The sequence below is a fragment of the Mustelus asterias genome, chromosome 23, assembly GCF_964213995.1.
Source record: "Mustelus asterias chromosome 23, sMusAst1.hap1.1, whole genome shotgun sequence".
Taxonomy (NCBI): domain Eukaryota; kingdom Metazoa; phylum Chordata; class Chondrichthyes; order Carcharhiniformes; family Triakidae; genus Mustelus; species Mustelus asterias.
Genome location: NC_135823.1, coordinates 64,262,024 through 64,278,235, shown reverse-complemented (window position 1 = coordinate 64,278,235; position 16,212 = coordinate 64,262,024). Strand labels below are relative to the sequence as shown.

At 48.6% G+C, this 16,212-nt stretch overlaps 1 protein-coding gene across 1 annotated transcript in view; it reads right to left on the bottom strand.

Moving 5' to 3' along the window:
- Window positions 1-597: 597 nt before the first annotated feature.
- Window positions 598-16,212, bottom strand: part of ppl (periplakin) — a 77,323-nt gene continuing 61,708 nt past the window's right edge. Inside the window, exons 18-23 of the mRNA XM_078240787.1 lie at window positions 15,914-16,107; window positions 12,996-13,146; window positions 11,353-11,436; window positions 9,539-9,649; window positions 8,787-8,879; window positions 598-5,324 (exon numbers count right to left, since the gene is read on the bottom strand). Of these exons, the coding sequence (XP_078096913.1) occupies window positions 1,944-5,324; window positions 8,787-8,879; window positions 9,539-9,649; window positions 11,353-11,436; window positions 12,996-13,146; window positions 15,914-16,107 (4,014 nt within the window). The 3' untranslated portion in view covers window positions 598-1,943. The remainder of the gene's footprint in view (window positions 5,325-8,786; window positions 8,880-9,538; window positions 9,650-11,352; window positions 11,437-12,995; window positions 13,147-15,913; window positions 16,108-16,212) is intronic.

Below are 16,212 nucleotides of genomic sequence, written 5' to 3'. Positions count from 1 at the left end.
TCCATTAACAGAGCCAGGCAGTAGAACAGATTTATTTTATTATTTTTCTAATATAAATAAACAGACCCCTTATTCTATTCCCTGAAAGAAAGATACTATAAATGCAACTTCCAGTCAAATTACAGAATACATCGACTAAATGTGATGGATACACGCCGTATATATTATTTTCTTAAATGTTCTTTTTTTTGAAAGGTTGTCGCCAAAGCTTGTTCTTACAAAAAGAACTAAAAAAAAAATTGCTTGACGCCTTATTTTTAAAGTTGAGTTGGATGACAAATCCATCATTCCTTGGGAAATGAAGTTTGGGTGCGGGGGCCTTCCAGTCAAACTTACCGGCCACTCGACCTGAGCCCGGAAAATCCTGCCCGAGGTCAACGGACATTTCCGTTGCCCCTCGCCCGCTCCGATCCCATGGTGGAATTTCCGGCATCTTTACAGATGCTGCCAGACCTGCTGAGATTTTCCAGCGTTTTCTCTTTTGGTTCCGGTGAGTGTTATTGGGGTCATTTTGTTCCACCCCATTTCCCCCCACACGAAAGCAACTTTGATTCCTAAAACAGAATGAACACATTTGCTCGATTTCCCTCCCCCCTTCCACCATCTGGTTTTTGGGACTTGTGGACTCGACAGTATTAGTTAAATTCTTGAATTGCTTCTGGGCAAAAAAAAAATAAACCTTTCTTTTTGGAAATGAAACGTGGGTTAGAATTCTCCGGCCGTTCACGCTGGCGAGATTCTCCAGTCCCGCCGACAGCGCAACCCCTCCTCCCCTCAGCCTGCGGGGTTTCCCACCGGCATGGGGTGATATCAATGGGAATTCCCATTGACGGTGGCGGGACTGGAGAATCCTGCCACTAGCAAACACGTGCCCCCTCCTACCGGCGGGAAGCACACGATGGGAGGCTGAAGAATCTCACCCGTGGTGTTTGTTGTATTGGATGGCCAAGAAAAACAAAGGCAAATTGTATAAAGACGGCAAGGGAGAGGTTTCAGATGTCAAGCACCATGTAATAAATCTCCTTTTCCTGATTTGCTTTAACTTGCTCAGTATGCGTAGCGGACAAGTTAAAGGCCTCAAAATCCTGGAGATATTAAGAGGCTGGAAAGCCATATCGAGCGGGCGGGGAGTCAGACGTTAAGGTGGAATCTGTCTGCGATGAAATTCTGACCGGGCCATTGAAATTCTGCTTGGTAGCACCATGGATGAATCTTCTGGACAGTCCCCGTGAAATCCAGGGATTCCTCGAGAAATTCCCCTTCCGTATGTGAAGAGGCTTCAGTGGAACTCAGGCCCATGATAGTCTTGTGAAATGCCCCAAGACTTTACTGGACTAAAACTAATTGATCTCCAATCGGATGAGACAAATAAGGCCAAGTGATTCCTTTGGCAGCTGAAAACTGTGGACAAGTCCTTCCTTCAGTTTCTGTTGCTCCTTTGGGGGAAACCACAAGGTTGGATCAGGCCAGGGGAGTGCAGCTGATAACACAAGTGACTGGAAGCTCATCCCAGCTATGAAAATGAAATAATCCCCCCTTTCAAGAGTTGGGTGGTGTGGGTAGGGGTTCCACATTGCCAAACGCACACGCAGAATTTGAAGTTTTGGGGGGGGGGGGAGGGCAACTTATGGGCAAAGATTACACACAAGATTCAATTTTGACATGGGCCAATTTACATTGGCTTCTCTTTACACGCGTTAACCGCTTTTTAAACACATCTACAGTGAAAAACCAGAAAGATATAAATGCATCTAAAAAATAGACAGTTCTGAAATAGTAGTAATAGCAGTTTACAATAACATTGGCATGAATTCCCCAATCCCTCCCCCCCTTCCCCCCGCAACCCCAGTAAATTCAATTTGTTTTATCTGATAGTTCTATTCTTCTGCGTTGGAGTGGGTCCATTGGTCGATAAGCTTGGTCTTTGCATGAAGGAAGATGCGTTAGGGAGACCTGGAGGAGACAGGTAGCAGCAACAGCCCGGTCTCCGGGTCCTCAACAGATATACCCAGAGCTTCCTTGTAGTTAATGCGATGCTTGCTAATCGGATCCACCAGATCTTTGGGGTAGGAGGTCTCATCTTTGAGTTTCTGGGCCATGCTGTCATCGATTAGGCCGGATGATTTTGCTCTTGTTAGTGAATTTTTGGCAGAGGTTTTGGGGTCAATCAGACCCCCAGTTAGGTACTGGGCTTCCAGGTACCACTCCGCAGCCTCGTGGTACAGCCAGTTGCGGTCGGCAGCCTTGGCAGCGGGAAGCAGAGCCTTGGTTGTGGGATCCTCAATGCCTTTGTAGGCACTCTCAGCATTGGAGAGCTTCTGTGCCAGCTTTCCATCTATCAGGCCAAGCTCTGCTGCCTTCTTCACATCATACCTACTCCCATCCTTGACAGCGATGATGCCACCGGTGGCAGCCTGGGCTTCGAGCAGCCTCAGGGCAGTGTCGCTGTTAATGAGATTGCGGTTCGCCGCGTTAGTGACCGACATCTTCTGGTCCGTGTCCACGTCAAATATGCCTCCAATTGGCTGCTGCTTGGCTTTAGCCGGGGGGAAGGAGGGGTCTTGGCTGGAGCTGGTGGAAAGGTTTGGCTGGTGGTTAGATGCTTTCCTGGCGTTGCTGAATTTGGCTGGATTGGGCGAGTGCGGCTCCTCGGGTTTTCCCGATACCAGCGTGGCAAATTCCTGGATGGGAATTTCCTTATTCATGTACTGGTTGTACTGTCTCTCCGTAATCCTCCCCTTCTTTAAAGCCTCATCAATGGGATACTTCTCTCCAGAGGTGCGGTCATGGAGAATGGAGGATGTTCCGGAGGGACCTTTCACCGTTATCTCTTCCCAGTCGCACTCCTGATTTTGGAGATTGATAAACATCTCCCTGTCAATGAGGCCAAGACTGTAGGCTTCCTTGGGAGACATCTCCTTGCCCGTATCTGGGTCTATGACCACAATGTGGCGCCTTAGACTGTTCTCCCTCTGTTCCCTCTTTGCTTTTATCGCGGCCAATTCCTTTTCCAATTTGGCAATCGCGTTGTCCTTGGAAGTTGTGGCCTCTTTCAGATTGTCCAGCTCCTTCTGTAGCGAGGATAGCCGAGACTCCATCAGACTCGTGTTGCTGGCTGGGGAGGCTGACTTCTCCGACTTGACCTCCTGGGTTTGCTGGATGGTTTCCTGGATGTCAGAATGCAGGAACCTGCATTGGTGGAGCAACTGTTGGTTTTCCCGCTGCAGTTTGGCATTCTCCTCTCTCAGGCGATCCAGGTCCTTCTGTCCCTTGGTGTCCTCGAATTCGGTGTCCGACAGCCTCGACGTCAGGTGGTCCAACTCATCCTGCAAGTTGCGCTTGAGTTTGCCCTCTTCCTCTAGGCTCTTCCGGAGACGTTCAACCTCCAACTCTGTCTCGGGATCTCTCTCCACTTGGACTTTCTCCGTCACAATGTTTTTCTCTTTGACCTTCCGGCTTTCAAGCTCTATCTGTTTCATTTTGAGGGCCTGGAGGTCTTTCTCGAGGACGTTTCGGTTTAACGTTTCATCTTCCACGTGTAATTTGAGCAGCGAGACTTCCTTCTCTTGCCCAGGATCTTGCTGCAAGACCACCTTCTGTTTCACCGTCACCTTATCCCGCACCTCCTTCTCTTTCTCCTCCAGGTCGGTGAGCTTTGTCCTCAATCTCTTGACCTCCTGCTCTGCCTTACGTCGAGATTGCCTCTCTGCCTCAAGTTCCAGCAGCTGTTCCTCCAAGTCGGACTTTCGCAGTTGCAGAGTGTGGATCTGGGCTTTGAGATTCTCCTTCTGCCTCCTCTCCTGCTCAATCTCGTTGGCCAGCGTCCCGCACTCTGCCTTCAGGGTCGGATCCTGTTCGACCTTCACCACCTCCTGGTGCACCACCTTCTCTCTTACCTGCGCCAGATCCTTCTTCTTCAGTTGGATGTTGTCCTCGTGTAGGCTCTTCTCCCTCTCCTGCTCCAGCTGCTTCTTCTGTTCCTCTATCAGTTTGCCCTTGAGAAAGGTCACTTCCTGCTCGGTGTTTGGATTCTTGCGGTACTCAATGACCTCGTTCACCACTTCCTTGGTTTGGACTGGAGGCTTGCTGTTCTTCAGCATCTCAATCTCCTTTTGGAGTTGGCTGATTTCTACCTCAGCCCTTTCCACTTGCCTGGACTTGTCCACCATCTCGTCCCTCAGCTTCTCCAGCTCCTGCTCGGTTTCAGGGTCTGGCTTGTACTTAATGATTTCTTTGATGTTGTCTTTGATCTCTACTTTTGGACCTTTGTCCTTCAGGTGGGCGATTTCGTCCTGGACGCTCTTGAGCTGATGTTCCGCGTCCTTGTATTTCCTCTGCTGTTCGATCAGGTCATTCCTCAGGCCGGCCACCTGGTTTTCGGAGTTGGGATCAGGTCGCACGATCTCCCGCACCTTCTCTTGGACAACCGGTTTCATCTTTTCCTCCTCCAGAACCTTGATCCTTTTCACCAGGTCGCTGATCTCTCGGTCATGGGCCCGCTTTTTGGCCATCTCATCCTCATGTTGGCGGCGAAGGTTGTTCACCTCTTTCTCCAGGTTGGCATCCTTCTCCATCTTCACCACTTCCTTCACTGTCACCTTCTCCTCCTCCTTGGCCTTTTCCCTCTCCAGCCGGGCCAGCTTGTCCTGGAGCACCGTCAGTTCCTCCTCCTTCTGCTGCCTCAGGAGGCTCTCGTGTTGCTTGTTGTCCTGCAGATGTTTGAACTCGGCCTCCAGCTGCGGGTCGTTTTTCACCTTGAACACCTCTTTCTCGGTGATCTTCTCGTGCTCCTTGCTTTTCTCCTGGGTCAGGACGTGGAGGCGTTTCTGGAGCAGCATAATGTCACTCAGCTTTGTCGCCTTTTGCCTCTTGATCTCTTCGAGCTCCTCCTTGAGCCTCAGTATCTCATTTTCCTGATCTTTGTCCTGCTCAATCCGGAGGACCTCCTTCACCACGTACTGCTTGGCAGGGTCTTTCTGCCCTTGCTCCAGAGAGTGTAGCTTGCGGCGCAAGATCTCCAGCTCATTCTCAAAGGATTTATTCTGCAGCTGTTCAGCCGCCAAGGCTTCCTGGACCTTGTTCATCTCCTCATCCAGCTGTGGGTCGGCAATCTTTTTGACCACCTCTTTCTTGACCAATGACCCCTTGAGCTTCTGATTCTCCAGGGCTGAGATTTCTTGCTGCACTTTCTTAATTTCATTCTCTACTTCTTGCCTGTGCTGTATCTCATCTGTCAGCAGCTTCCCCTGACTGAAGGATGCATTTGGGGCTGCAGCGTAGTTCCTCGATTGGACCTGTTGCTGAATCTCTTCTGTTTCTGGTTGCTGCAACAAAAAGAAAAAGGTCGGGTTTTTTTTGAACTGCACCAATGTTAAGAAGCAATTGTCTGAATTTAGTCCATTGAACAGGCTGTCCTCGGACTTGAGACACAATCATTTTGTGTACGGTTTTGGTCTCCTTACTTGAGAAAGGATATACTGGCACTGGAGGGGGTGCAGAGCAGATTCACCAGGTTGATTCTGGAGTTGAGAGGGCTGGCTTATGAGGAGAGACTGAGTAGACTGGGACTATATGTGGTGAACCATTGTTGGTTACCACCAGGAGTGCTGAGCCATGGTTTAGCCAGTACTATGAGTCTGTAGATATGTTACTGTTGGGGTTAGGGTTGGGCTGTTCTACCTGTTAATATAGTCCTCTGGTACACTCCAGTTGGCTCCGCCTTCCGGGAGAGGTATAAAGGTCATTGCTCTGCCTGGTGACACTTTAGTCTGGGATTGTATATTGTATATAGTAGCTCCGTTATTGTTGGTAATAAAAGCCTTTATTTCCCGGGTACATCCAGCCTCCCGTGTGATTTATCGCGCATCACTATACTCATTGGAATTCAGAAGAATGAGGGGGGATCTTATAGAACATAGAACAGTACAGCACAGAACAGGCCCTTCGGCCCACGATGTTGTGCCGAACTTTATCTGAAACCAAGATCAAACTATCCCACTCCCTATCATCCTGGTGTGCTCCATGTGCCTATCCAATAACCGCTTAAATGTTCCTAAAGTGTCTGACTCCACTATCACTGCAGGCAGTCCATTCCACACCCCAACCACTCTCTGCGTAAAGAACCTACCTCTGATATCCTTCCTATATCTCCCACCATGAACCCTATAGTTATGCTCCCTTGTAATAGCTCCATCCACCCGAGGAAATAGTCTTTGAACGTTCACTCTATCTATCCCCTTCATCATTTTATAAACCTCTATTAAGTCTCCCCTCAGCCTCCTCCGCTCCAGAGAGAACAGCCCTAGCTCCCTCAACCTTTCCTCATAAGACCTACCCTCCAAACCAGGCAGCATCCTGGTAAATCTCCTCTGCACTCTTTCCAGCGCTTCCACATCTTTCTTATAGTGAGGTGACCAGAACTGCACACAATATTCCAAATGTGGTCTCACCAAGGTCCTGTACAGTTGCAGCATAACCCCACGGCTCTTAAACTCCAACCCCCTGTTAATAAAAGCTAACTTATGTAAGATTATGAAGGGAATAGATAAGATAGAAGCAGGGAGGTCGTTTCCAGTAGCAGGTAAAACTAGAACGAGGGGGGATGGTCTCAAAATAGGGGAGCAGATTTAGGACTGAGTTGAGGAGCAACTTCTTCACTCAAAGGGTTGTGAATCTGTGGAATTCCCTGCCCAGTGAAGCAGTTGAGGCTGCCTTATTGAATGTTTTTAAGGCAAGGATGGATAAATTTTTGAACAGTAAAGGAATTAAGTGTAATGGTGAGCGGGCGGGTAAGTGGAACTGAGTCCATGAAAAGATCAGCCATGATCTTATTGTCGGAGCAGGTCTGAGGGGCCAGATGGCCTACTCTGGCTCCTAGTTCATATGTTCTTCATTTGTGGGTCATGGGCGTCGCTGGCTGGGCCAGCATTTATTGCCCATCCTTAGTCGCCCTTGGAGGGTGGTCGAGAGTCAACATTGCTGTGGTTCTGGAGTCACATGTAGGCCACATCAAGTTAGAATGGTAGATTTCCTTCCCTGAATGACATTAGTGAACCAGATGGTTTTTTCTGACAATCGACAATGGTTTCACGGTCATCAGCAGATTCTTAATTCCGGACATTTTTTATTGAATTCAAATTCCACCATCTGCCGTGGCGGGATTCGAACCCGGGTCCCCAGAACATTAGCTGAGTTTCTGGATTCATAGTCTAGCGATAATACCACTAGGCCATTGCTTCCCCTGAAAAGTGCGTCATAAGTCAGACATCGTAAGTTGGAACCGATTTTCCCATGGGAACAATGTTAGAAATGGGGGATTAGTTCCTCAACCTTATTTGCCTTGAAAATTAATGCTCCTTTTCCATCGACCTGTGGCTGTGACAAATTGAACAGCGGCATAAAATCACTCTTATTTGATGTTTATTACGCCTGAAGAGAAATCCAGTTTACAATGAACAAAGAACAAAGAAAGTTACAGCACAGGAACAGGCCCTTCGGCCCTCCAAGCCTGTACCGACCGTGCTGCCCGACTGAACTAAAACCCCCTGCCCTTCCGGGGACCGTATCTCTCTATTCCCATCCTATTCATGTATTTGTCAAGACTCCCCTTAAAAGTCACTATCGTATCTGCTTCCACTACCTCACCCGGCAGCGAGTTCCAGGCACCCACTCAGTATAAACTCAGACTCCTTGTAAAACAGGCACTGACACCCACTTCCATGGAGTCAGTTAGTTTTAAACTGGAACTTTCATCACGTTGATGTTTGTACCTCTATATCTGAGAAGCAATTTGCCCTTGCTGAGATTGTGAAAGGTGGAACATAAAAGGGACATAACAGTCGGTAAAGACCAACTGAGGCAATGGCCCAGTGGTATTATCGCGAGACTATTAATCCTGAAACTCAGCTAATGTTCTGGGGACCCGGGTTCGAATCCCACCACGGCAGATGGTGGAATTTGAACTCAGTAAAAAAAAATCTAGAATTAAGAATCTACTGATAGCCATGAAACCATTGTCGGAGGCCATCCGGTTCACTAGTGTCCTTTAGGGAAGGAAATCTGCCGTCCTTACCTGGTCTGGCCTACATGTGACTCCAGAGCCACAGCAATGTGGTTGACTCACAACTGCCCTCTGAACAAGGGCAACTAGGGATGGGCAATAAATGCTGGCCAGCCAGAGACGCCCATGTCCCACAAATGGATTTTTAAAAAACTGTTCACTGGTGTGGCAAAGTTGTAACCAGCATCGCAAAGCTGAAACAGGGGGGGGGGCGGAATTTTCCCATCCCGTCCGTCATGGGAATCGTAGCGAGTGGAACACGGATCGTGCAAAGGTCCGTCGACCTCTGGTAGGATCCTCCGGCCTTGGGGCGAGAGCGCGGCTGGAAAAGCCCACACAGACACCGGAATGTTACTGACACGCCCGCCCCAATTCCAGGGCCAGGCAAGGCTCGGAGTTCAGCATTCTCCGTTAGCCTTGGGCGGGATCGTATGAACGTTGGACGGACGTGCCGGTAGAATTCCACCCATAAATGTCGCGAAGTGCCATGCATCGTAACTCGAACGTGGTGAAGTCGAGGACTGCCTGTATGTCGGACTAACTCCAATGTTGCCTTTCATTGAATATTAAACACTGGTGTCTTTTTGATGGGTGATGATTCTTGAGGACATTTTTGGCAAACTCTCGATTAATCTTCAACCTAATATCAATTTCAGTACTCGGCGTGGGAAGCCGTTTGCATCACCCATTTTCATTCATCTTTTCCATGTAGTACAAGGACCATTACCTGTTTCAGCAAGCCTTGTGCGAACTCTAGGTTCCGCAAACGCTGATCGTTGATGGCTTTCACTGCTGTATATTTGGTGGCCAAGGCAGTTTCCTGTGGATTTACAACACAATATGTTCTTAGTAGTCGAGTCGATAAAGAACAAAGAAAATTACAGCACAGGAACAGGCCCTTCGGCCCTCCAAGCCTGCACCGGCCATGCTGCCCGTGTGAACTAAAACCCCCTACTCTTCCGGGGACCATATCCCTCTATTCCCATCCTATTCATGTATTTGGCCAGACGCCCCTTAAAAGTCACTATCGTATCTGCTTCCACTACCTCCCCCGGCAGCGAGTTCCAGGCACCCCACCACCCAAAAGATGCAAATACTTAGCCATCAGGAGCAACCCTGCTGATATAATCCAGGCTGCACTCTTGAAGAAGACTTGAGGTGGAGATACCGGAGTTGGACTGGGGTGGGCACAGTAAGAAGTCTCACAACACCAGGTTACGGTCCAACAGGTTTATTTGGAATCATGAGCTTTCGGAGCGCTGCTCCTTCATCAGGTGAGACACTAAACACAGCATAATGCCTAAGCACTAACCAATATGAAATAGTTTGAGTTGCTGTGCCTGAGAATTAACCACCCTCCCCATTTCTTTATCTAATTGTTCAGACAAACAAGTTAGGCAATTCAAGTCATGAACTGTTCAGCAGGATGTCACCACAAAGTGTATTTTTGTTTCGCAGTCAGTATCCTCAAATAATTACCTCATCTTTAACCTTGTCAGCTGGTGATGTGAACTTTGGCTTTTTGGAAGATGCTTGTGCGTTGTCCGGGGCGACCAGTGATTTAAACATCTCAGCCTCAAGTTCGTAATCCTGCGATCAGAGACGGAGACAGAAATTTTAAAAAGCAGGGAGGAAAAAAGGTCTGTGAATGATGTTCTTTCCCGCATCATCGCGAACCCACCCAGAAAATTTTAAGGCCGGACATTAAGGGAGGAGTTTTCCCGTCCCACCCCCGCCACGGGAATCGTAGCGGGAGGGGTGTGGATACACAAAGATCCGTAGACCTTGGGTGGGATTTTCTGGTCTTGGGGCAAGTGCGGGTGGAAAATCCCATCCCAAGTGTCCATGGTCTAGAAATTGAGAATGCCACGTGGTTAGATCACTCCTTATGGGAGCGCGACGCAACTGGGACCTCCAGTTCCCAAAGCCCTTGACCAAGACCGCAAGAAACTACAAAGAGTCATGAATGACGCTCAATCCATCACGCAAACCAGCCTCCCATCCGTTGACACTGTCTACACTTCCCGCTGCTTCAGAAAAGCAGCCAGCATAATTAAGACCCCACGCACATTCTCTCTTCCACCTTCTTCTGTCGGGAAAAAGTTATAAAAGTCTGAGGACACGTACCAACCAACTCAAGAACAGCTTCTTCCCTGCTGCCATCAGACACTTGAATGGACCTATCTTATATTAAGTTGATCTTTCTCTGCACCCTAGCTATGACTGTAACACTACATTTTGCACCCTCTCCTTTCCTTCTCCCCTATGTACTCTATGATGGTGGCACAGTGGTTAGCAACCTGGGTTCGATTCTGGCCTTGGGTCACTGTCTGTGTGGAGTTTGCACGTTCTCTCTGTGTCAGCGTGGGTTTCCTCCGGGTGCTCCGGTTTCCTCCCACACTCCAATGACATGCGAGTTAGGTTGATTGGCTATGCTAAATTGCCCCCTATTGTCAGGGGGATAAACTGGGTAAATACATGGCGTTACGGGGATTCAGTGGATTTGTTGTCCGTGCAGTTTCAATGGGCCGAATGGCCTCCTTCTGTACTGTAGGGAGTCTATGATGAACGGTATTTTCGTCTGTATAATGTGCAAGAGACAATACTTTTCACTGTATCCCAATACATGGGACAATAATAAATCAAATCAAATCACCAATCGGGTGGCACGGTAGCACAGTGGTTAGCACTGTTGCTTCACAGCTCCAGGGACCCAGGTTCGATTCCCGGCTTGGGTCACTGTCTGTGTGGAGTTTGCACATTCTCCCCATGTCTGTGTGGGTTTCCTCCGGGTGCTCCGGTTTCCTCCCACGGTCCAAAGATATGCGGGTTAGGTTGATTGGCCATGCTAAAATTGCCCGTAGTGTCCTGGGATGCGTAGGTTAGAGGGATTAGTGGGTAAATATGTAGGGGTAGGGCCAGGGTGGGATTGTGGTCGGTGCAGACCCGATGGGCCGAATGGCCTCTTTCTGTGCTGTAGGGGTTCTAAGTTTCTTGACACTTTGAAACAATTTGTGACCCAAAGAAAGAAGGTGCGTGGACAAATCTCTAGACTGATGGATTCACCCCCCCCCTCCCCCCGCTCCTATGTCTTATGTTCTGGTAACATCAAACAGATTAAGCCCACCACCGCCTCGCCCATATTTTGTCACTTGCCTAGCTTCCAACTTGGGGAAAGGTGATGCTCAGTGGGCATCATCTCCAGAGGGTAAAACAATAACTAACATTCCAATACAGCAGAGCCAACATACAACAGCAGCCGTCAAACATCACTTCGCAAGTTATTTTCTTACTTTAGCTGCCTGCTGATATTTCTGGGCGTTGCTGGATACTTTCACATGTTCGGGTTCCTTGTTGGTAATATCCGTTACGACACGCTGTTCCAAAGGGGAGAATAACACTAAAGGTTAACACCAGGAACAATGCGACTCACGGGACATCAACTAGAAATGACTGCATTTGTTAATGAAAGGACTTAATCAGCTGGGCGCAAGGATTTGTTTTCATAAAATAAACTTTGTGCGCAGGAGAGGAAACCTCCTCAAATCAGAGCCTCCCATCTTCCGAACCCTCCCACCCCTGGTACGTTAAACCCTTCCTGACTAAGTTTTCAAAACAGATTTTTCCAAAACATATGTTGTGAAATCATTATGAATCCAATTCTATAATCGCAGCTTTCTGGGCCTTTAAGGGGATTATGCAATTTCTCCAAATCAAGGCCTGATTGCATAGGGTGGCACGGTGGCACAGTGGTTAGCCCTGCAGCCTCACAGCCTCAGGGACCCGGGTTCGATTCCCGGCTTGGGTCACTGTCTGTGTGGAGGTTGCCTGTTAGGTTGATTGGCCATGCTGAATTGCCTCTTAGTGTCCCAAGATGTCTAGGTTAGATGGATTAGCCATGGTAAATGGAGTTCAGAAGTGTGAGAGGGGATCTCAGAAACTTGTAAAATTCTAACAGGGTAGAAGTCGATTAGATTATGAGGGGCATGGACAGAGTGGATAGTCAGAAGCTTTTTCCCAGGGTGGAAGAGTCAATTACTAGGGGGCATAGGTTTAAGGTACAAGGGGCAAAGTTTAAAGGAGATGAGGCAAGTTTTTTACACAGAGAGTAGTGGGTGCCTGGAACTCGCTGCCGAGGGAGGTAGTGGAAGCAGATATGATCGTGACTTTTAAGGGGCATCTGGACAAATACATGAATAGGATGGGAATAGAGGGATATGGTCCCCGGAAAGGTAGGGGGTGTTAGTTCAGACAGGCAGCATGGTCGGTGCAGGCTTGGAGGGCCGAAGGCCTGTTCCTGTGTTGTAATTTTCTTTGTTTTTAGGGTTAGACAGGTTAGATTCAGAAAGAATGTTCTCAATGGTAGGGGAATCCTGTGGAGTTACAGGGGTCATAGTTTGAGGATAGGGGGTAAACCTTTTAGAACTGAGGTGAGGAGAAATTTCTTCACCCAGAGGGTGGTGAACGTGTGGAATTCACTACCACAGAATGTAGTTGAAGCCAAAATGTTGTGTGATTTCAAGAAGAAATTAGATTTTGCTCTTGGGGCTAAAGGGATCAAGGGATATGGGGGGAAGGGGGGTTCAGGATATTGAATTTGATGATCAGCCATTGTCAAGATGAATGATGGAGCAGGATCGAAGGGCCGAATGGTCTACTCCTGCTTCTAGTTTCTATCTTACTATGTAAATGTGTGGAGTTACAGGGATAGGGTGGGGGAGAGGGACTGGGTAAGATGCTCTGTCAGAGAGTTGGTACAGACTCAGTGGGCCGAATGGCCTCTTCTGCACTGTAGGGATTCTATGAATGGCTCTCGCCTACACTGACTTGGCACTGGAGCAGGAGTCAATGTTAAGACATTCACTCTCCGGCATTGATATCATTGAATATTAACCAAGTGTATTGTGTAGTTACACGTTGATTTTAAGCTCCGTACCATCTGATTCTTCAGTTTGTTGTCGATCGATTTGGTGCTATCTGTCTCACGTGGTTCATAGTTGGGTACATTAGAGAGCCAGCTGTCCAAAGCATCACTGCCACTCCGGAAATCTGCGTAGGCATCCTTCGCCTTTTGAAGGTTTTCAGACCTGTTTAATCAGAAGATGATGATTAAGGAGCACAATGCATTCCCTTCCTCTCAATTCACTCATCCAAAACCTAATGAGGAAACAGCACTCAAAATAAAGCTCCCGGATCTATCACCCACTCTACATGACCAGATCATAGGAAATTGGTGCAGGAGCAGGCCATTCAGCCCCTCAAACCTACCCCACCATTCAATAAGATCATGGCCAACCTGACCATGGTCTCAACTTCACTTTCCTCTCGATCCTCCACACCCCCCACTGAACACATACCCCCCCCCCCCACCCCCTGCACCCCCACGATCACCCGCACAACAACCAACCCGCATTCCACCACCCCGCCATACATACCCCACACCCCCACAATCACCCACAACCCCCCCCCCACAGCCCTGCCATCACCCTGTACCCCCACAACAATCAACCCACATCCCACCTCCCCACCACACCCACGTCACCCCCACTCATGCCACACTCCCCCCACCGTCACCCCAACAACAACCAGCCCCTACCCCACCAGTCTGCCACACCAACCCACCTGCACCACAACCCACCCGACCCCCTCCCACAACACTGCCCACCCCACCCCCCATATCCCCACAACCACCATCATCCCACCACCACCCCCCCATCACCACCCCACCCGGACCACGATGAAGCTCAGTCGTTACGTTTATACTTGAACGAAATTTAGTCAGCAGAAACATTAGTCGTAATGCTGGCAAATACAGGCTGTCAGACTAACTGGGTCCAGCATTTACCCATTCTAAAGATGCAAAATGGAGAGGGGGAGCAGACAACAAAATAACAATGGTCTCTGCCCTTAGCTGTGTATCGATACGAGAGAAATGCAATAAAAATGTTCCCTTATGTCCCATCATCCCTTATAAAACGGGTGCACAGTGGTTAGTGCTGCTGCCTCACAGCACTAGGGTCCCGGGTTTGATTCCTGGCTTGGGTCACTGTCTGTGTGGAGTCTGCACATTCTCCTCGTGTCTGCTTGGGTTTCCTCCGGGTGCTCCGGTTTCCTCCCACAGTCCGAAAGATGTGCTGGTTAGGGTGCATTGGCCTGAACAGGCACCGGATTGTGGCAACTAGGGGATTTTCACAGTAACTGGATTGCAGTGTCAATGTAAGCCTTACTTGTGACACTAATAAATAAACTTTAAATCTACTAAAGCATAGGAATAGCCCCTGATTTGTTGAAGTATTTTATTTTAAAGACACGTTGCCATTAACAGGTTGTCCATCACTTGGCATTGACTGCTTCTAATGGGCAGGGATATTAAGAGGCAGATAATCCAGGCTGCCACTCCAGTGCCGTGCTGAGGGAGTGCTGAACTGTCAACGGTGCTATCTTTTGATGAAACATTGAGCCTACACACTGTCCAGTCTCTGAGGAGGACATAATGGATCCCGTGGCATTAGTTCGAAGGAGAGCAGGGAAGTTCTCCCCAGTGCCCCACCTATTCAGTGAAAAAAAAAGATAATTTGTCCATTATCACCACCTGTCTGTGGGATCTTGCTTTGCACAAACTTATAGAATAGATTCATAGAATCCCTACAGTGCAGAAGAGGCCATTCGGCCCATTGAATCTGCACTGACTCTGACAGAGTATCTTGCCCAGGCCCTAATCCCTGCCCTATCCCCATAACCCCATATATTTCCCATGGCTAATCCCTCTAATCTACACATCTTGGGACACTAAAGGGCAACTTAGCATGGCCAATCTACCTAACCAGCACATCTTTAGACTGTAGGAGGAAACCGGAGCACCCGGAGGAAACCCACACAGACATGGAGAGAACGTGCAGACTCCGCACAGACAGTGACACTAGGCCAGATTTGAACCTGGGTCCCTGGTGCTGAGAGGCAGTGCTAATCACTGTGCCATCAAAGCTTGCTGCTGAATTTCCTACCTGGGTGTGCAGGGCCTTAAACGTGGCAGCACAGGTGGGAAAGATGGTGAAGAAAGCATGTGGCATGCTTGCCTTCATCAGCCGGGGCATCGAGTATAAAAGTTGGCAATTTATGTTACAGCAATTTAAAACGTTGGTTAGGCCACATTTGGAATACAGTGTCCAATTCCGGTCGCCACACTACCAGAAGGACGTAGAGGCTTTGGAGAGAGCATGGAAAAGGTTTACCAGGATGTTGCCTGGTATGGAGGGTATGAGGAGAGATTGAATAAACTGGGATTGTTCTCCCTGGAAAGACAGAGGCTGAGGGGCGACCTGATACAAGTTTATAAAATTATGAGGGGTATAGATAGGGTGAACAGTTGGAAGCTTTTTCCCAGGGGCAGAAGTGACAATTACAAGGGGGCACAAGTTCAAGGTAAGGGGGGGAAGGTTCGGTGGAGATGTGTGGGGGAAAGTTTTTTACACAGAGGGTGATGGGGGCCTGGAATGCATGGCCAAGTGAGGTGGTTGAGGCAGACACGTTAGCGACATTTAAGACTTCTCTGGACAGACACATGAACAGGTGGGGAATAGAGGGGTACAGGCGATTGGTCTAGATAGGACAGTGTGATTGGCACACACTTGGAGGGCTGAAGGGCCTGTTCCTGTGCTGTACTGTTCTGTGTTCTTTGAGTCTGAACACCAGTGTGATTACACTACAGAAATATTTTGTTGGCAGTAAAGGTCTTTACAGTGGGCTGAAGGCCGTGAATGGAGAGGTATCTAGTCTTTCTTTAAGCCTCTGGTCAGTTGCTAGCCAGCCTGACTATTGAGGTACAAGAGTTTCAAGGGAAAATTGTAAACTAACCGGATGTCCAGCTGCTTGTGGAGATTGTCGTAGCGTTGGTTGAGTTTCTTGACCTCGGTGGCCTGTCGTTCGACATCTGGACAATGCTCCTGAAAGTTGTCAGTCAACGCGTTGCAGGTTTTCTTCACCGTGTTGAGGTTCTGCTCAGCCTCCTGCAGGACTGGTCTCTTCGACTTGAGTTCTGAACGCATGGCCTATTGGAAAAATTAAAGGCTGGATTACATGAAGCACAGCGAGGGGTGAAGACATGTTCTTCCTACCTACGCGGCAGCACAGTGGCTAACACTGCTGCCTCACAG